The sequence below is a fragment of the Labrus mixtus genome, chromosome 17, assembly GCF_963584025.1.
Source record: "Labrus mixtus chromosome 17, fLabMix1.1, whole genome shotgun sequence".
Taxonomy (NCBI): domain Eukaryota; kingdom Metazoa; phylum Chordata; class Actinopteri; order Labriformes; family Labridae; genus Labrus; species Labrus mixtus.
The window spans coordinates 751175-771422 of record NC_083628.1 but is presented as its reverse complement, the minus strand read 5'-3'; the positions used below and the strand labels follow the sequence as shown (position 1 = coordinate 771422).

General features: G+C 40.8%; 1 protein-coding gene across 7 annotated transcripts in view; it reads right to left on the bottom strand.

Moving 5' to 3' along the window:
- Window positions 1-20248, bottom strand: part of slc4a5b (solute carrier family 4 member 5b) — a 32619-nt gene continuing 12371 nt past the window's right edge. For 3 of the 7 annotated variants that reach the window (XM_061061188.1, XM_061061191.1, XM_061061192.1), the window contains 20 exons: window positions 19644-19699; window positions 16712-16869; window positions 16541-16628; window positions 16297-16455; window positions 15323-15444; window positions 15055-15229; window positions 14831-14964; window positions 14560-14740; window positions 14316-14406; window positions 13567-13616; window positions 12961-13152; window positions 9628-9741; window positions 8937-9098; window positions 8510-8688; window positions 8356-8428; window positions 8192-8260; window positions 7909-8082; window positions 6788-6946; window positions 4678-4730; window positions 1-815 (listed from right to left, as the gene is read on the bottom strand). In XM_061061188.1, coding sequence (XP_060917171.1) covers window positions 500-815; window positions 4678-4730; window positions 6788-6946; window positions 7909-8082; window positions 8192-8260; window positions 8356-8428; window positions 8510-8688; window positions 8937-9098; window positions 9628-9741; window positions 12961-13152; window positions 13567-13616; window positions 14316-14406; window positions 14560-14740; window positions 14831-14964; window positions 15055-15229; window positions 15323-15444; window positions 16297-16455; window positions 16541-16628; window positions 16712-16869; window positions 19644-19699 — 2705 coding nt within the window. In that variant the 3' untranslated portion in view covers window positions 1-499. Of the gene's footprint in view, window positions 816-4042; window positions 4103-4677; window positions 4731-6416; window positions 6610-6787; window positions 6947-7908; window positions 8083-8191; window positions 8261-8355; window positions 8429-8509; window positions 8689-8936; window positions 9099-9627; window positions 9742-10086; window positions 10201-12960; window positions 13153-13566; window positions 13617-14315; window positions 14407-14559; window positions 14741-14830; window positions 14965-15054; window positions 15230-15322; window positions 15445-16296; window positions 16456-16540; window positions 16629-16711; window positions 16870-19643; window positions 19700-20248 lie in introns of those variants that run through there. The other 4 variants (XM_061061193.1, XM_061061189.1, XM_061061190.1 and 1 more) reach the window with 4 other exon arrangements.

Genomic DNA, 20248 nt, shown 5'->3' with positions numbered 1-20248 from the left:
AACTTTAAATGCTGTTTTATTACACTGTCAGGGCTTCACATCCATTGTGCACATAAATCATGACGTTTCATTTCATTTCAAACCTTCATCAAAGCCTGAAAAATCTCGAGGTTTCCCTCATTCACGCTGATGTCGAGGTGAAGTGTATCACTTTCACTCTCTCTACCTTTCTTTAAATGCACACAAAGGAAATCATGATCAACAATACTGACACAGGTTGAGAGTGGGTTCATGCATTTATCAGTCGTTATATTATTAACACATTTTGGTTGTTTCTTTGCAGCTAGTTATCTTCACTACATGAAGCTGGTTTCTCAGAGCACTGCAGGGGTCCGACCTGAGAGCTCGACAAGGTTTAGGATGGCTAGTTATATAATTCACAGGGATTACATCAGATATCAAATAAAAGATCAGTTTAGTACAAATGAATAGAAACTGTCATATAGTGCAGATTAAGAGTTATTAACAGTATGCAACACTTTGCACCTTCTGTTTATGTCTACAGAACGGTCTCAGCACACTGGTCAATGAAGCGAGCATGCAGTTTGGGGTGAAAGTCTCTGTGTATTACAGGTGGAGGTGTGGCACGGGGGAAATAGTGGCTCTGGTTGTGATGGTGGTGGTGGTGATGATGGTGGCGGCGTTGCGGTCTGAAGCAGAAGCCAGACTCCTCGCAGTCTGACTCCACCTGGATGTTGACCTGGGGCACGGGCCGGCGCGGTGGAGGCAGATGTGACTGAGCGTCCCGGGAGGCTAGGCTCGTCTGGGAGGGGTTAGGCGAGGGGGGGCAGGAGATCTTCAGGTGCAGAGTGATGCTGGGGAACAGTGGTGGAACCGGCCAGGTTACACTTTTTACTCTACATTAAAACCCACATGTACTAACATGACGTATTCAGTTCATCGGGTTCAACTGGTTTGTCTACATGTGATTAAGAAAGTTTTGTTATATAACTGTTGAAAACAACGGCATCTGTAGAGCTGTACTTAATAAACTAGCAGCTTAGTGCACTAAACATATTCAAGATGTAAAATTACAAAAGTGGGAGAACTGATGATGTAAGGTAGGTTTATATGAGACATTATTAGTTTTGTACATTACATGTTTGTTGACAAATCAGGGATTTAATTTGACTCTCAGCCGTGGCACTGCTGTTGTTTGACTGATAAATGACACTAGATGGCGCTGCTCCACAAGCTACTAAAACTTCCAGAGTTTTTCAATCTGGCAGCAGGTGATGGAGGGGGGGGCAGGGGGGGCAGGTAGGGAAGGATGTGGAGTGAAAGAGAGGAATGTGAGTCATATGGGTAATAAGATAATAGATCACTGCTTCTTAAAACAAGATTACAGAGTGAAGTCCAGACAAGGTCTGTATGTATAATCTGATGGTTCATGTAAGGGGCTTTTAAATGTAGACACACAGCAGCAGTGTCATGTAATGACAGGTGTAAGCAGGTACACGGCAGGTCAGACTTGTAGTAGCCATGCAGGATCAACCATGAGACAAATGTGTGATGTGATAGAAGATGCGAGGTGGTGCTGCAGTGCTCTCTGGTTTACTGAATCCATTCCACTAATTCACCTGTTCTGTTAAAAAGAAACAACCAAAATCTGACCATATGAATTCCCCCACGCACACAGAGCTCACAAATATGCAAAAATGTTTCAGCATTCAGCAGCTCAGTAACATTACTGCATCAAAAACGTCAATAAACAAAACGAATTAGTATTATAATGTAGAGCGAGCCTTTCTTAATAATATAAACGTGTCACAGCTCTTTATGTATAAATATGAACGTCAACTGAATTACACACTCGGGTGGAGGAAAAGTTTATATTATCTATGTAATATACTGCTGGCTGAGTTCATCTATAATCATCTAGAACAGTGGTTCTCAAACTTTTTAGACTGCGTACCACCTCCGAAAATATTTGGCTCTCCAAGTATCACCATTATGGTTAAAATACACTGTAGGCCTATTTTCTACACACATTTTACGCAGGATTTTATTATTGACTGTTGGCAGCCACACTATAGGACTACTAAGGGTTAGCGCTAGAACTGGCACTTAACTCCACACAACTCTGACATTGGCCCAAAGAAGAAAAAAAAAGTGCAGCACAATAAAAATGACAACTTTATACCAACAACCTGTTTGAGAATATTTAGTCTCCACTGTTTCCCACACAAACACGATACCTGGGCCCAAGTATATTCCCGACCTGTTCTTATTTAATTTTTCATTTATTCATAAAATTGCTGCGTGCGAGAGAGCGAGAGGGAGCGGGGGAGAGAGAGAGCGCGTGAGAGTGCAGGCGCGCGCTCCGCAGGCTCCGTGCAAACAGCGCCGCTGTATTATAAGTCTCTGCGTTCAACATAGCAAAACTGCCTTTTTAAAAAAAATCCCTCTTGACTCCTGTGGAGTGTTAAGACAACAAAAGAGAGCAGAATCACATCAGCTTCAGAGCTACAGAGAGAGATCGGGTGAGCGACTGTCCGTACATGCATCAAAACTGAAGCTTCTCCTGGCTCCGTTATAAAAATGTTCATGTACAGCTGATGCTGCCGATTGTGTGCTGAACTCCAGTAAATAACAGAATATCTGTTAATGTAGCTCTACAGCTCTTTCTGTTGTTTCAGGACTGAAATATAACAGAATATCGAGTGGAACTTTTAAAAACGCGAGGTGTACTCCTGTTGTTGTTTATGTCTGTGCGCGCGCGAGCAAAAATTGAGCAGATTAAAGTTGTTTGTTGCAAAAACTAGATTAATTTAGAGGGGAAAACACATTTGATATAAATACAACCCAATAGATACAAGACAGATAAGATAAGAGTACGACAAAAATAAAAAATGTTGTTTTATGCTGAACAGGTTTTTTTTATATTGTGGAGATTTCTTTGCGGACCACCACAGGGAGCCCGCGTACCACCGGTGGTACACGTACCATAGTTTGAGAACCACTGATCTAGAATAACTTCAACTTTGTACAAATAATCTGAATCTACAAAGTACGTAAAGCTGTCAGATAAATGTATTCGAATCAAAATTACAATATTTACAGGAAGGGAAGAAGACGTGGGCGGAAGTGAAAGTAGAGTAAAAAGTACCTTGAAATGTGCTTCAGAACAGTACTCGAGTAAAAGCAATAAGTGTAACAATGCTGCTCTTTGAGCGCCTCCTACAGGCAGGGACAGTTTGTGCAGCGATGAAACAACAACAACAACTACAACACAGTCTTCCATTTACATGAGCGGATTTTAAAGAACAACGCTGCGGTGACGTTTTGTGATGATGATGGGTTTTTTTAAATTCTGGGAATAATGTTAAAAAAACAACTAAACTGTTACTTTGAAAGCATGAAAGACAGCGCTCTCTCTCTCTCTCTCTCTCTCTCTCTCTCTCTATATATATATATATATATATATATATTTATACTTGCAGAGTATAAAGACCTTCCGGCCATCTTTAAAATAACTCCCTGAAAAGAAATAATAGCAGACAAAAAACTCACACATAATAAATATTTACATCAGGTGCCAGAATAAAGCTGCACAATCTTACAATCCAAGAGATTTTCTCTCTTTTAATATTTTGACCACTCAAAGCTAAATATATCCAAAATATGAAATCTGCCCATTTCTAATCAAAGGTTTACAACTGAATTATGTTTTTTGTCTGTATCACTGACAGGTAAGAGAGACCCTCCAGGTGATGATCCACACACGTCATATTACACATCTGCAGCAGAGCAACATGATTATAACAGCCTGTCTAGATATGCCAGGGCCTACAGTGATTACAATAAACAGCAGAAAACTACAGGAAGTGGGGCTGCATCAAAGGAAAGATCTAGAGCAGGAATCTAGAACCAGATCTAGAACACCCCCCCCCCCCCCCCCCCCCCCCTCCTCAAACCAGGAGTTTGCAGGACACTTTGAGGACAGGTTCATGGGACAGTAACATGCAGGTATTCCAAAATCCACTGGAAGTTATTCATGTAAGGTTGTCTTAGTAATATTTTAACATTTGTTGTGACTTACAATTTTGAGGATATATTTTCTTTCTGTTTGTCCGTCATGACTTAAAAGTCCAAAGTTAATCTGCGTAGAAATCAAGCAAACAAAAAAATGCACCTTGTCACTACATAACTTGTTTTGAAGTTTGCTTCAGTATCAGAGATTGTTGATGACTGCTTATAAGTTTATTCAGCAGTCTTTCATTGACACCACTTTGCCAAAATGTTAACAATTTAAAAAAGGGGGAGTTTAAGTTGTAGACCAAAATTGTAACTCGCTGAATCCATGTTGTTAAAATAATTCCTGTCTTTTTCTCCCAAAGCATTCTGGGGAAAGGGTAGAAGGATGAGTGGGGAGGGGCTGTAAGGGGGCGAGGGGTCTCAACTTTTACTACTTCTATTTTCTAAACATTCCCGCCCCTCATGCTCTGAACTGTACACAGTAATCTCTCTGCAATGCACTTAAAAAAAAATATAAACAATAAAAATACCCCAAATCATTAGCCAACATACAGACGCTTAGAAGTGATGCAGCCGGTTTGTTTTGATGCTAAATAGTTTGTGGTTGTCTGATGGTGTCAGGTTTGTTGCTTCAGCCAGTTTGTGTCAGGTGAGCTAATCAGATCCCTGTAGGGCACGTGCAGTTTCAGCACACAGTACCTGCGGTTTAATTCGTTTTGATCGGATGTGACGGTCGAGTACGGCTTGGTCTCCTGTAAAAGAAAAAAACACAGACACACAACAACAACAACATGTGCACACCAAACAGAACACATGACGGTGTAGACACATGTAGTTCAACACGGATACAAACACAGACACAAAGAGAAAAGAGTTAAAACATTCTATCCAAAAAACGAATCTGTTGCATGATGTTTTACAGAAATGTAATTAAGCTAGTTTAATTTTCAGAAGTTGCAATGACCTCCAATTTTACCCGTTCACCTTCTTTAATATGGTAGATACACAGCAGGGGTTGACATTATGTTAAATTTGCCACTGGCCCTCCGGGCCGCTGGTTTTCAAAGATCACTGGCCCAGGAACGTTACTTTTGATTTGAAGAATAACAGTCACCAATTTACTCTTGAACCATTCTGATGCAAAAGTCAATTACAACTTTTATTTAATTAATTGAGCTCTAATTATAAACATATTGTGTATTTTTCTTATATCTATGTGCTCATGTTTATTCACCATGCTGCTAACTGTAAGAGTCTACTTCATCTGATATTAATATGAGGCTGTGATAGATCTGGAATCTCTCCTTCTTTCTTCTCTGTGAGAAACTCTTCATCTTTAGATCTTTAGATACTTTAGGAGCTCTCTTAAGGGCTAACATGTTTTGTGAATAACTTTGATCTTTACCAGGATCTAGTCTTTAACTTTAACGTGTTCCAGCTCCTCCAGCTGTCTGTCACTGTGGATCAAACTTTTCTCCCTTCTGTTTTCGTCCTGCTGTCGCTCTCCACTCTTCCGGTGATTGTTTTCTTTAGAAAGCTGATTTAAACTCGGCTTTTGTCGGGATATGATGGTTTTAAAATCGTTTTACTAAACATGTTTTTTATCAGAGAAAACCTGCTCTAAGATCTGTGTACGAGTTTACAATTCGAGTGAAGCGAGCACGCTCGCGGGAGGGCCAGCAGTGAAGCCGTCGGCTGCCTGTCAACTGTGACACACAAGCACACTACGTTGATGCTGTAGCAGTTATTAATTATTTTTTTAAATAATTCCTGACAAACACCGGTATGACAGAAAAGTGCTGTGAAATTGAGAATGTGTTACAGTCTCTTTTTTTTTTTCAGGCAGTATTTGAACTGACCCGAGCGGGCCAGCTGAACGTGCAATCAGCTGGACTCTGTTAATCATTCATCCGGGCCAGTTATAATGTCGAGCCCTGATCCACCCCCCGTACAGTGTGTGCCGATCGAGACATGACCTATTTCGCTTTGAGCCGTACGTATGAGACAACTGAAATACCTCAAGCTCAGTCTGTGGGAGTTTCCTATTGACAACTGGAAAATGTTCCGTCCTGATTTAACTTGTACAATGTGAGCTCTCAGGTCGCGCCCGACTATCGGGTCGAACAGCGCGAGCACATAAATCCTGAGCGGGTCGGCTGTCGTAAACGATTCAATCCTTCATATTCACATGTGATGTGGTCTAGAGAGTGACATAAATCTGTTTCGCCACTTCATACGTAACATTTAGTGAATGGTATTAAAAATTCAAAACATCCAACTGGGCACAACAGGAGGCGGAGGAGAGGTCGGTGTACTCACAATCAGAGGTTTGGTTTTGGGTGGGAGGGTTAACAGTGTCCAGAACTGGCTCTGTTTGGGGCTCTATGGCCTCCATAGAGATCTGCACTTGAGGGGGGGCGGAGCTGTTTGGCTGAGGGACACAAACAGGAAGTCGTCGGCATGCAGAACAAAAAGGGGATTTTTAAAAGGATAAGACTAGTAATGCTTGAATATTTGTTATCGTCACATTCTAACATGCTGGGACAGTTTTCTAAAGTGCACTGTGGAAAAGAGGAGGACAGAGACACATAAAGACTGTAGTAAGTGTTATACAGTGCCTTTTCAGCAACACTGTGGGACAGAGAGGAGAAACATACAGTATTAGTCTTTTGAACACAAACCCTGGAGCGACTCAACCACAACAGATGGAGTGACACACATTTAAAATAAACAGTCAAAACTAAGAAATGAGAATCCAAACAGCAACAGATGAGACTCTGTTAATCTCATGCTTGAGATGTTTCCTCACCTCCTCATCGCTCTCTGGCTCTGCCGCCTTCTTCTTCTTCTTCTTGTCATCCTCCTTCTTCTTCTTGTCTTTGTCAGGTAGGATGTCGTCCAGCCAGGCCAGGTCGTGTTGTGAGAACATCAGATCCAGAAGCTTCCGTACGACCATCAGACCGAGAATCTGCACAGAAAGGGAGACGATGAACTGTCAACAAACAGGTATCACAAACCAGCCCTGTTCATATTGACAATCCAATGGGGGATATTTACGCCCCACTAGTTTGTCTGCCTTGGCACGTTAAGCTAATGAGGCAAACTGCGGAGTGAGAAACTTTTATTCAGTATTTCTGATTCTGATTCTGAAGGTAGAGGACTAGAAGAGGATGTGGTCTTCAGCTGAAACATTTAATGAAACTTGGCCAACGAGAATCAATCCGTCCAATAGCAGCGTGATTCAGGAACATCGCCTTTAGCTTTAGAGACCGGCAGGTTTAATGCCTTTCCAGAGGAAGACCGAGTTTGTTTGTTGTGTGAGTTAGGAGAAACTGAAAACGAGATTCACTTTTTGTTTTACTGCCCGATGTACGCTGACATCAGGGATGTTCTTTTTAAAAGAATGTCTTCAAATGATGTTGATTTCTTTTGGCTAGACGATGAAAAACTTGAGTTGTGTTTTAAAAAAGGAACCTTTGTTATAGTTGATTTTGTTTGTATAGCCTGGGAAAAAAGACATAACACATTGTTTAAGACTGAACTGTGACAGAACCCGGCAACTTTGTAATGCTGTGATTTGTAAATGTGAACCACTGCAACTGAATTCTTTGGTGTCTTATAAGCCCATGAGTCTTGGGCACTTTGTGTGCATGACACGAAAATAAATGAAATCAAATCATTCTCTTTACGAAGTCACCTCTGTTCTGAAGACTCCTCTTTTGTGCTAAGTCATTTCACTGAGACTGCTGTTTGTGAGAAATGACTTTGAATGTGTGTCTGATTAGCTCTGTACAAAGGCAGCTTTACTCTCCTGAACCTCTCCGGCCAAATTCCAAGATAGTTGTCCAACATGACCCAGTGTTAGTTGTGCGAGAGTCACAGAAGGTTCAGTACTCTCTACAAATGTGTTCACACACATGCACTCCTCACCATCACTGGGAAGATGATGGCCAGGAATGTGGACTTCAGGATCCAGAGCACAGCCAAACAGAGGATCTGCACCAGGGTGAACAGATGGACCCGTCTCAGAGGAACGTGACGCAGGAAGGAGAAGTCTGGCTGGTGTTTGGCGGGCATCAGATACAGCTTGATACGCTCCCAGAACTGAAACATTAAGACATGGATCTTTATTTGCACTGATTGAAATTGGGGGGGAAATGAAGCGAGTGTTGCTGTGACCCTTGATGACACATGAATATCATCTTTTACTCACCTGGATGCCACTGAGTGAGGCCACGCCCATGTACAGGAACACTCCGTACAGGACTGGCATTGGGATGTACTGTTCAAACAGGATAACAGTTCATTAAAACATAAATGTTCATAAAAAGCAACACAAAACAACATCACATATTCCTCTTCATGATACCATCTTACCTGGAGAATGGGAGCAAGGAAAACTGAAAGTCCCGTCAGGACAAAAACCAGAATTCCTGTCAACCTCTGCTCTCTAGAAACGTAGAAACGGTGACTTTTTAATCCAAAAAAACTGGAAAGAAATCACACCTGCATGCTGGGATTACATGATTACCTGACGCCGAGAAACTGCGGCTGCTCTCCGGGAGCGCTGGACTCGCTCTCCATCTTCAGAGAGTCGATGTGAGCGATGGAGATGACGGTGGCGGCTACGTACCAGGGCAGACCCATGAAGGAGCACACGGCCATCAGGACCCCCACCCAGAACAGGTCCAAGTGGTAGCCACAACCTTTCTGCAGTCAGAACGACAGGGAGGGGGAACAATCATTCAAGGCCAAACATTACGTCATTACGGCAAGCAGAATTCCTGTTATTTGCATTTTTACAATTTTGCCCTCTCTGTTGATCTCTGTTCTGTTGACGTGTTGCTGTATTTGCTTTGTCTGTCACAGCACTTTGTAAACATTTGTTTTTAAAGGTGCTATATAAATAAAGCTATTATTATTATTATTATTGATGTTGTTGTTTGGGTGTTTCAGACCTTCAGTTTGTTCTCCTTGCGGTTGACGATGACGGCGCTGATCTGTTGGTCCATGAAGATGAGGATGGTGACCAGGAGAGCAGGGACCGAGCTGGCCAGATACCACCACCAGGGGTTTTTACCAAACGGCATCACCAACCAGCCTCGATCCGAACGTGTAGGCTGAGCAGACACACACACACACACACACACACACACACACACACACACACACACACACACACACACACACACACACTGCTTTATGATACAGGCAAGAAGATGACTGCCAAAATTAGTATTAAAAATCTAATTTTTTAAACATTGGTGCAGTGGAAACATGCTCGCATGCAGTGGTGGAAGAGATTTATTTAATCAGTTTAACAACTAAAATAAAACAAGTACATAAAAGTTAGCAACATTTTCTCAGTCTAATTTCCAAGTCTGCATTAAAACGTTTCCAAAAAGTTTGATTCCCTCGCTGATTTCTTGGTGAGTAAATGTTATCCTCCGAAAGAGAACAGTTGAAATGAAAATCTAAAAATATGTGCACGATGTTCAGACTTGACGGAGCTGTGATCCCAGAAGGAGGGAACTTTGGTCGTTTACTTTCCACCACTGTTAGCACACAAAAAAACGCAGACGCACTCGCAAAATTATGTTAGAAGAATATTTGCTAAACACAGAAATTATGAAGTGAAGAATCAGTTACCTTGAACTCAGTAGGAACGATTAGTTTGGGTGTGTCTAACCCCATCAACATATCCAGACCCACAAAACACATGATCGACATGAAGATGGAAAAATCACTGATTAGCTTCCTCAGCTACACACACACACACACACACACACACACATACACACACACACACACATACACACATGCATGCACACACACCAAGACAGAAGGAGGACAAACAGGGACGTGTGATCGTACAAAAAGGAGGGGAGACAAACATTCAAACATAAAAAGAGAAGGATGCGAACATGAGGAACAAAACAAAGAAAATAAAAAGTAGACTCAGTAAGTAAATCATCACATTGATAAATCCTCACCAAACCCCACAGCTGATTAGAAGTGTGTAAAAAAACAACATCATTGGGTAAAGAAATGCATCCAATCAGTGGCAACAGACGAAGGTAAAGTTTGGTGCTGTATTTCGGGGGAAACCTTGAGCTCAGTGGGAACGTGCAGTTTGGGGGTCTCCAGAGCGAGCAGGCTATCCAGTCCACAGAAGATCAGGATAGAAATGATGATGGCAAAATCACTTACGAGGGCACGGACCTGGAGCACATTCAGGGAGAGGGGAGGAGAGGAGAAGATGTGGGAGGACGGTCCTATATGGAGGTTTAAGGGCAGCCAGTTTGATCAGGAGGAGGAAGGGATGAAGCTGGATGCAACCGGTATATATCAAACCAAAGCTGGTGCTTCAGTATATCATAAAGACGTTCAGCAGGTTTAATGTGTTGAGTTGAAATCTTTAAAAACTCCTATTCGTTTTTCCTTCATTTACTTTATTAATTTATTATTTCCTCTCTCTTCTTGCTCCTTGTCCTAGTATGCATGAGTGTGAATGAGACTCCTGGGTAGGCTACTGTGGAAACAGGATACCTTGGGAGTGGGAGTAGGATTCCTGACTCGGTGGGTTGGTACGGGGTTAACTGGGATGGGTGGGAGAAGGCAGGAATGGGGTTTACAAAAGATGACCACAGTACAATGTCAACTCTTATGCCAACTATGTTTTCTTATCATCTGTGAAAACTAATAAAAAGATTTTGAAAAAAACCCTCCTATTCAAGAGAACGGCACATTACTCACATAAAACTGAGCATCACTTTTATTCAGGACGATTTTTATACTTTTGTTAGATACTTTTTATTAGGACTAGTTAGCAAATATAAGCGAGGTATTAACAAAAATAAACACCAGATTAGCATGTAGTGGCATTTTGCTTCAATGTATTACTGGTGTCAGGGAGCTGCTGGCATTCCTCAGGGTTGTTTGGCAAGGCAAGTTTCTACATATTGCAGCTTTCAGACAAGGCAATTCAAAAGGTGATTGTTTAAGGTTTTCTGCCTTTTGATCATGAAAACTGAAGAGAGAGCGAGGGAATTGAACCAGTGTGTTGATGACTGTAGCCTCTGTGCATGGGTCACCTGCTCTACCAGCTGAGCTAATCCAACGCCCCAAAAGTTTGTTTTAATGATCTTTATTATGAAGTCGCCTGTGCACATCCAAAGTGCATCCAGTTTGTGTGCAGAATCAGTTCAGAGGAGCTTATCTGAGGATAAGATAGTAATCTCCTTTGCTGTTTAATGTCAGTTTCTGCAAGTTGAAAATGCAATCAGGTGCTGCTGCTTGTGCATTGGCACCTTGCTGTTTGAATAATGAGCCAATTAAATAACAGAAAAGTACATGCTAATTGATTCTGGACCTTGTAGTTGTCGATCAAAGCCAGAACTGTTCCTGCTGCCCCTTAAATCTCTGCCAACAAATCTCTGGACCTCATCTAATTGTCTTCTATTCCAGAATTCTATAATTCATTTAGACCCCTAACCTAAATCAGAGAGTGTGTACAACACAAGCCAGGGTCTAGACAGGAGGAAACAACTTCAGTATGTGCAAACAACAGCTTCCAGTCTGAGTGGACACACAGGAGCTGACAGGCAGTGCACAGAGGGAAAGCACAGGGTGAATAGAAGCAGACTCTTTTTTTTTTTTTTATTGGCACATGAATGGGCACAAGCACATTCTTCACCTACACATCCTGAAACTCTGCATTAAGTGACAACTGCATCTCTCAGAAACTAGCATTACTATTACTGTTTTTATTTTATGTTATATTGTGAACTTATCTTTACTTCCTACTGATTTTTGGTGTTATGAGCAACTGTAGCAAACAAATTTCCCCCTGGGATTAATAAAGTATTTCTGATTCTGATTCCGATGACATTTAGACCCGTCTTTGCTCCAGGTTTAAGATGGGCTTCCTAGTCTTGGTATGTTTATAAAATCACGCTAAAACCAGCAGTTAGTTCGTGTTGTAACCCGAGGGCCCCGGCGTGGATGTGCACGTCACCTGACCTGTATTTGAAAACACTGCGCCTCCTTTTTCCCAAAGATTTCAAACATGATTGAAGGAAAAGGACGCTGGAACTCCCCCTCTCAGGTATGGGTCTCTATTTTTGAACTTTTTTGGTTAATGTGTTGATAGATTAATTTACTTACTTATTTGTTGTAACTTTAATAATAATATAGTTATATATATATGATGATGTAACTAACCTAGCTAGTCTTTGCCCCTGAAGACAAGTTGTATTGAAAGCTAATTATTTTAATATTTTGCCTGTATTCATCTAAATTTCTGTTACACTAGAATTCCAGAATATTCAGACGATAAGTGGTTGCAAATAGTTACTCTAATATTTTTAAAGGCTTTATCTGTGATTTTTCACACTTAAATATAATATAAATCAAGTATCTCCTCTGAAAATAACTCTGTGAGTCATGACTGTCTACAATGGGTGTAACACCCGAGTCCCACTGTCTGTGATGTTTTCAGAGTTTTCAGAGTCCTATCTTCACTTTGTTTACATCGCCCGGACGGCCGGCTGACTCCTCCCCTCGTGTATAAAAGTTGTTTAATTGAGGGACTAGAGAAAAGAAGAATAACATACTGTACTCACTGCTTAACTGTGTTTCTAGATCACGCTCATTTCAGGTAAATTTACATGCAGTGTGAAGATACGAGCAGAATAAAGATCGCTAGCATTAGCATGCTAACACAACAATGCAGCGAGAGTTGTTTTGGTTTCATGCTGGTGCTCAAGGGCGACATCTACTGGATCAAAAAATCACATATAAAGCCTTTAATAATACTAAATATAGAGATGTTTGTTCAGTGTTATGATTTAAGTTGATTCTGTGTAAATATCCCTTTAATACAAGAATCTAGCATTTGACATGCATGTTGACTTTTGTTGCAGGTCGGTATAGCATATTGCAGAATTAAAACCACTGGACGGGAAACACTGGAAGTCTTACCTTTGTCGGGAAGTAGCGGCTGAACTTGAACTTCTTGAGAGAAACCGTCATGGAGTAGGTGCCGAAGAAGAGGATGAAGGACATGAGGGCCAGGTCAGGAACATACTTACAGGCATTCCCCACCAGCGTGCCTCCGTACTTGACACAGTCTTTCTTACTCATCTGACCCCAGCCCATGTCCGTCAAGTTAAACTACAGAGACCGGAGGAGGTGGAGGAAGAAGGGTGACACGTGGGATGGGGAGAGAAAACACATAGGATGGAGAAGAGAGGATGGGTTGAAAGAGAGAAGATAACAGAAGAAAGACAACACAGTGCCACAGAGAAAACTCTTGCATTATCTCCTACTAGCATTTAACAGGTAAGGAATTCTCTTTAAATTATTAGCACAGGTAGGAGTCATTTCTCAAAAAAAGTGAAAGCTGGGGAAACATCGTCTTCTTATAGTAGGACGACGAAATGCATCACAGTTAAGACTGATTTCTGTGAAATACTTCATAAATACAGTACAGGCTGTTGCTTGGAGAGAGCAAAGCATACGTTTAACACCGTCATTTTCCTTCACTAAGATTCATGTAACTGATATTTACTGTCTTTGGTCACTTACCAACAGAGTCAGATTATCGTCTGCCAGTGGAGCTGAAACATTAACAGATGCTGAAGAGGAAAAAAATAAACAGGAAGGAAACAAATGAATGATAGGTAATGTGACAGAAACTGAAATTAAAGATAAAATCAGAACAAAAACATTCTTAAATAACACGAGTTTGTCGGTCATTGAGTAAAGTGTCATAATATAAATATATTTATAACCATAAATTGCTGTTAAAGTTTCACCAAATCTTTTTGTATATTAAACACACTGACACACTTTCAGCTATATAACTGATTAAATGGACCAATCACAGCAGACTTTTAATCAAATTCTGTCGACCAGGCAACTGTCAGGACTCAGGAAAGTCTATGAAACCACATTAAGCCACCGCCTTTAATCACATGTGCACACTCACTTTGTCCAACAGCATCCAAGAAAGAGGCAAAAAGAGAGGAAAGAAATCAAAGCACCGTTAAGACCAAATATCTGCTTCTAATCGCACTGAAATATTCCCTGTTTTATACACTAAGAACGAAGTGGACACAGACCTTAGTTAGCTACATTTCGTAAACAAACACAGATAATATACTTATTATATAAGTGTTGTCATTTCCTAAGTATGACGATGATGATATATTCACTAGGGACATAAATGTACAGTATATACATTAGGTATCGAAAAACGTTCAAATTATTAATAATTCAAAACCTTGTAAAATATAAACAAAAAAACTCAAAACACAAACTGTTTGTGTACTCACCCTGGTCTGGTGGGATACAGTCACACCTATAGCCAATGATGTAGTCTGGCTTAAAGCTGCGGTTGATTGGGTAATACTTAAGGGCTCCTACCTGTTAGAAAAAAACAGTTCACACTTGTGAGAGGTTAAGTCACATTCACTTTGGCTTCACTTTGGTAACAAAGAGGCTATGTTATTTCTTATACATAATTTATGAGCAAGGCAGTTAGAGTTTTTCCAGTTCAAATGACATCATGTTACCTACCATCTTCTTTATGGCATCAGAGATGAATATGAAGGAGATGAGGCTGGAGAAACCTTCCTCTGTGAAGCGGGTCATGTACTTGATAATGTAGCTAGCGTCTGTTATTACCAGCAAAAAACACTGTAGACATGCATGAAGGCCGATCCACAGACGCAGCTCCATGTAGTCTATGTTATTGCTCCTGTAGAGAAAGACATAGTGCTGGCATCGCTTTCTGTCTGGTTATCTTTACTGTACACGAGTGTGTGCCTTTTGATTGTGTGCCACTTACTTGCTGAATTCATAAAGCAGTTTCTCAAAGATAAGGATGGGTCCAGTCGAACTGAGGATGATGAGAGGTTGCCCGCCAAACACACAAAAGACAGTCCCTGCTAAAGCGGTGCCAAGGAAGCTTTCCATCACTCCCTTAGAGAAGAAAAAAATAATCATGTTAACTGTGGTGTAATGACAAATCTTTTCACGTATGGCACTGGCTGTTGCAGTCTTTAAGAGGACCTGGTAGTTGTCAGTAGCATCCCCTAGCAGTCCTCCAAAGGTGATGGCATTGGTGATGCAACCCAGGTAGATAAAGAGCACAGCAGAGATGGACTGTATATGGAAGCCGTCGTAGATATCACTGCAATACCATGGGATCTTCCGTTTGATGTCGAGCCATAATCCACCTGCAAACCTACGATCCAAGGTTTAATGAATTGTTAAGATGACAGAACGAGGATGTATCTGGACCTCGTAACATGTGAGATATGACTTAGTCCTCTCATACCTCCCAGTGAATTTCAGCTCCTCTCCAAGCTCATGTGGCGCTGGAATTTCCTCGTCTTCTCCTCCGGCTGCCCCACTCGCCGAGCCATTCATTTGACCCAACTCACTCAGGTTCATTACTGACTTCCTGAAAACCAAACGATGACAGAATAGGAGTTTAGGGTTAAATGAAAAGAAGTGATCTAAAGATGTTGACCTGTAAGTGGCTTATCAAGTATTTTGTTATCGTAATGTAACAAAGACAATCTGAAAGGAGTTACTGCTACAATGAATTTAAGCAAGATTGAACTCAATTTGTAGATTTCTGACCCTGACCTTTTACTCTTTCGGCTCATTTTCTTATTTTCCCCACTCTTGTGTAATTTTCAGCAACAATGAGTTATCTGTTTGGCACCAAATATCCCAAAAAGTTTTTAAAAAATAGCAGAAAGAAATATTAGCTTTTATTTAGAGGAAATTAGCACAACAATTTTAATATAATTTACAAACAGTCTGTATTTGGCAATCATCATGTTAGCACCCAGACAAAGTGAAAAACAAAACAAAAACAAACAAATAACACCAAAAATCTTCACCATGTGTACAACCTACCCCACCAGTTTTATTTTACATAATTTTGTTACTATACTGTCCTCCATGTTTTTCTTTGTCCTGTTTGCTCATTTACTTATTTTGTCTAATTCATTCATTTTATTTACTGACCCTTTTCCTTTTGTTTTGTTTGTTTGTTTGTTTTTGTCTAAATCTGCTTGCAAAACTGTATCTTACCACAGTTCCCCTCTTTGTTTGTGTCTCTTTTTTTTTGTTGTGCGAGTGTGTGTATGCACGGTTTGGTGAATAAAAGTCAAAAAAAAAAAAAGAAATATTAGCTTTTGCCTCAAGAGGCTAAAACCCTTGTCAGACTAAAGCATGGGGTTTAAAAATTGCTTGCACTAATTTACAGTTCTAAATAAGATTTTGTTTGGTTTAATTTACATGCCTCATTTCTGCAGATGGAACCTTCTTGGGAGGCTCGATGCGTATTTTGGGGTCCCATTCTCCTGGGGGTAGAACAATCACCTCATCTAGAAACTCATCAACACCTGCAATCAGGTCATCGCGGTCCCTCGCTTTATAGGCAACATCACTGAAGAGCTAAGAGGAAATAAAACAAAATAAATCAATTCAATGTGTGTATGAGTGAAGTCTATCAAAAAGGTGACCAGTACCAGTTACTTACATCATCCACCATGAGCGTCGCAATCGCTCTTCCAATTTCATTGTAGGACTTGGTTTTGCCATGAGGACCGAGCAGAATGAAGAGAAACCTGCCAGCACAGAGGGGGCTAATCAATGCAAGGCCACACACTCTAGAGATCAAAGAAAAAGGGGAAACAAAGGAGACACCCACCTTGTCGGCACAGGGACCTCCGTCAGGCCTCCCAGAGTCGTGGCCTGGGCCAAGCGTACAAAAGACACAAAAGGTTTGTCCAGGAAGTCCACTTCACCAATCAGGACATTGGATGCTTCGGCATCACGAGGAATCTTCTTCATGAACTTATTCTTCAACTAACAGAAGAGAGAGAGAGTAACAGAAAGAGGCAGCCGGAGAGAGAGCGAGAACATGAGTAGAAATCACATGTTTGAGGCATGTTGCACTGCAGCTGACCTTTCCTGGTTTATCGTGCGTGCCATGATTAATTGCATTAACTGTGTGTTGATGGCTAGTCACATCATGTGAGCTGGTGACGTCAAGTGGTGGGGCTGTTCCAAACAAACGGTTGAATCGTTACCGGAAATAACATATAGGATTTTAGACAACAACAATCAATGCTGGATCCTCCTCAAACCTGCAGTCCTTTCTTAACATATCGTTTTTCCCTCCCTTGCGTCTTGCAGGAGTAAGTCACCCAAAGCCATTATCAGTGTCCTTCATTTTTCGTCTCAAAGCAAGGGCTACCTAAACAAAAAGACCCAGGGTGTGACTCAAGTACAGTTTCTGATCCAGGTTCTATAGTGGTCGATCCATTTTGGGTTGGCTATCATCGTATTGCTCTAGGGAGATTTTTCTGTTTTGTTATTATATTGCGTGATCAGAATCAGAAATACTTTATTAATCCCAAAGGGAAATTCGATCGTTACAGTTGTTTGGGTCAGTTTGGGTCTTTAATTGTGGACATACTTCCATTACCGGTTAGGACAAGGTAAACCTTCCCAAGAACAAAACAACAGCCTTCCGCCGATTATCAATAAAACCATGACTAGTAAGAATCCAATAAACCTGGATGTTAACTTTGAAGAATCTTCCAGTTTGTTGTCTTTAAATGAGCATTACATCCTCCCAGAGCCTTCTGGGTACTTGTTTTCCTGGAATCAAATACAGCATTAAATCACACAACACGGTTGTGCAGCTCCTTTGGCACACCCTTCCTTTTCCTCTTAACTAAGGAAGCACGTGGCAGTGGAGTGGTGAGTGCTTAAATTAAAACCTCCTCATAATCTGTTAATGCTTTTCAGAGTCAATTCACCAACTGGTCCTCGTCCACTCTCTCTTTACAATCCTGCTCCACAGCAACTGGAAACAACATATTTTGAACTCACAAACTACAAACTTATAAAAACTCAATCCGAGTGAGTTTGACCTTCAGCGATGTTGTTCCAGTGATTTAGTGGTATAGTCCTGCAGTAGTTGTTGCATGTCATTACGTCATGTATTCAATTGTCAGAGTGCATGTTGGTCAGATCAAAGGAAGCTGCTGGTGCTGTGCCAGCCTGTCAATAAATAATTAAATCAGACTCAGGGAGCACATGTAAGAGTTCATTTCTTGCTCTGTGATCAAGATATTTAACAAACACACTAAATGTATGCAGCTGACCTACAATGATGCACTAAAGCACGACATCAAGTCGTTGTATACTTTGCTGTTGTTTAGAAGAAAATGAAACTTCTTTGTCTTACTGTTTAGGGAGTTAAAACAATTTAGCAAACTCAGAAGCTTAAAAATCTTCACACAAACACGATTAGAAGTACACACACACTCTGGCACAAACACAATTTACCAAATTCCTACTTCAGCAACCAGGCTGTGTGGATTAGAGGGATTAAGTCGTTCTGACAGCGCAGTATACCTTCTCATAAAGTGAGGCTCAGCTGTTCAAGGAACGCACACACAGCAGCATGCAAATGAACAAAAACAAAATGGAGATACAGGGATGGGATATGTTGCTTCATAGTCCATCAACTGTCCAAAAGTACTGAAATAAACCATCATTGTTTTTTTTCCCCCACAGGCAACAGGAGATTAGCTGATTACAAATCAATAATAACACAGAGTGATAGTTAATACATGGGAACATGTAGGACAAAGGTGCTGCACCAACTTCACCAAATAAATGTTGTATTTTTTATTTCTTTTGGACCTTAAAAGATAACTGTATGAACTCTGTGCCTCTTAAGGAGCTTTGTGCCCGAGGAAAACACCACCACTGATGTTCCTGTGAAGTCATACACTGGACTTTGTTTTGAACAGAAGTGCTCTACAATTACCTCTAATCCACATTTACACGTTTCCATTAAACAATGGTTTCACTTAAATATAAAGTGTAAAAATAATGTTGGCCCTATTTTACGCCTCCCTCTTTTGGCTTCTGTTAGAAGCATGGGTGGTTGCCAGTGCCCCTGTAACACTGAGCTTAGTCCCCCCTGTGGCCACCCCTCCAAAAGGAAGAGCCCCCCTCATAACACATACACAGTGACTCAACAACCAGACTCACAATCTAGTATTAAATACTGTTACTGAAACAAATATAAATCATGGTATTTAATGATGTGCGCTATTATTTGGCATAATATATATATTTTTTAAAGCGATCATCATAATGTTCCCCTCTGACAAAACAACTGGACCCAGTTTGGCCCCCTCAGTAAAAGTGGTCTAGAACCGCCCCTGGTTAAAAGGTCTGTTTTGTTTCTATCTCTTGGTTAAGATGAATAGTTCTTGTTTGGCTCAGTGAAAAAAAATTGGGAATTAAATCAATGAAATTAAAATTCTACAATACAATAGACGTACATCAGAGAGTCATTATTTTCCCTCACTGTAGGAACAGGAAGTGGAAAATGCATATTTAAACTACAGTGCGTTACTTACAACTATAACAGCCTGTAACACACAGTGAGCCCTCAGGCCCCCATTGGTTCTCAGAGAGGACCAGTGTTGTTACTGCTGCGAGCCACAGTCTTTGTAGTAAGTCATACTGTAAAATCTTATGAATTCTGCCTTCCCAACACATGCACACTACTCAGCCCGCTGTTCCCCACACATGAAATATCAGATATATGTTACCTGGTCTGTGCTTGGTGTGTCTGAAATGTCGTTCATGCTTCGGCTCTGGGCAGGATCTGTAAATATACCATACAAACATAATTATTTTCAACATACAATATGACATTGCTGGTTAAAATAAAAAATACCAGAGGCTTTAGTGTCTGAGTTCGCTCAGTGTGTCCAGTAATGCTGACTAAGGATTGAAATATAAAAGGAACACACAGGGTATTCAGGTATGTCCAAAATGTGCGCGAGAACTTGACCAGTTGTTTCTCTGGGGTGGATTATGAATTAATGACTCATTTCCCATTTTTGGTCAAAGCAGATTTGGGAACAAAGAGAGAACAAAAACATACCACACAGAGCCCAAAAAGCCCTCTCCTAATCCTCTCCGTCCAGATAGATTCCAAAAATATCTTAAGGTAGGGTGCATACAATAGGGTCCCAAATCTCTGACGTAAACACACATTATGTCGAGCACGTTGTATTTATAGTCAGTCTATGTAAACACAAAGACAAATCAAGTCTTCAAATCATGCAGTCATTCATTAGCAGGGATAAAGCTGGGCTCAGAGCAGGCTCTCTGTTGCTTTAGTGAAGTACCAATACAAGTTTAAAAAACG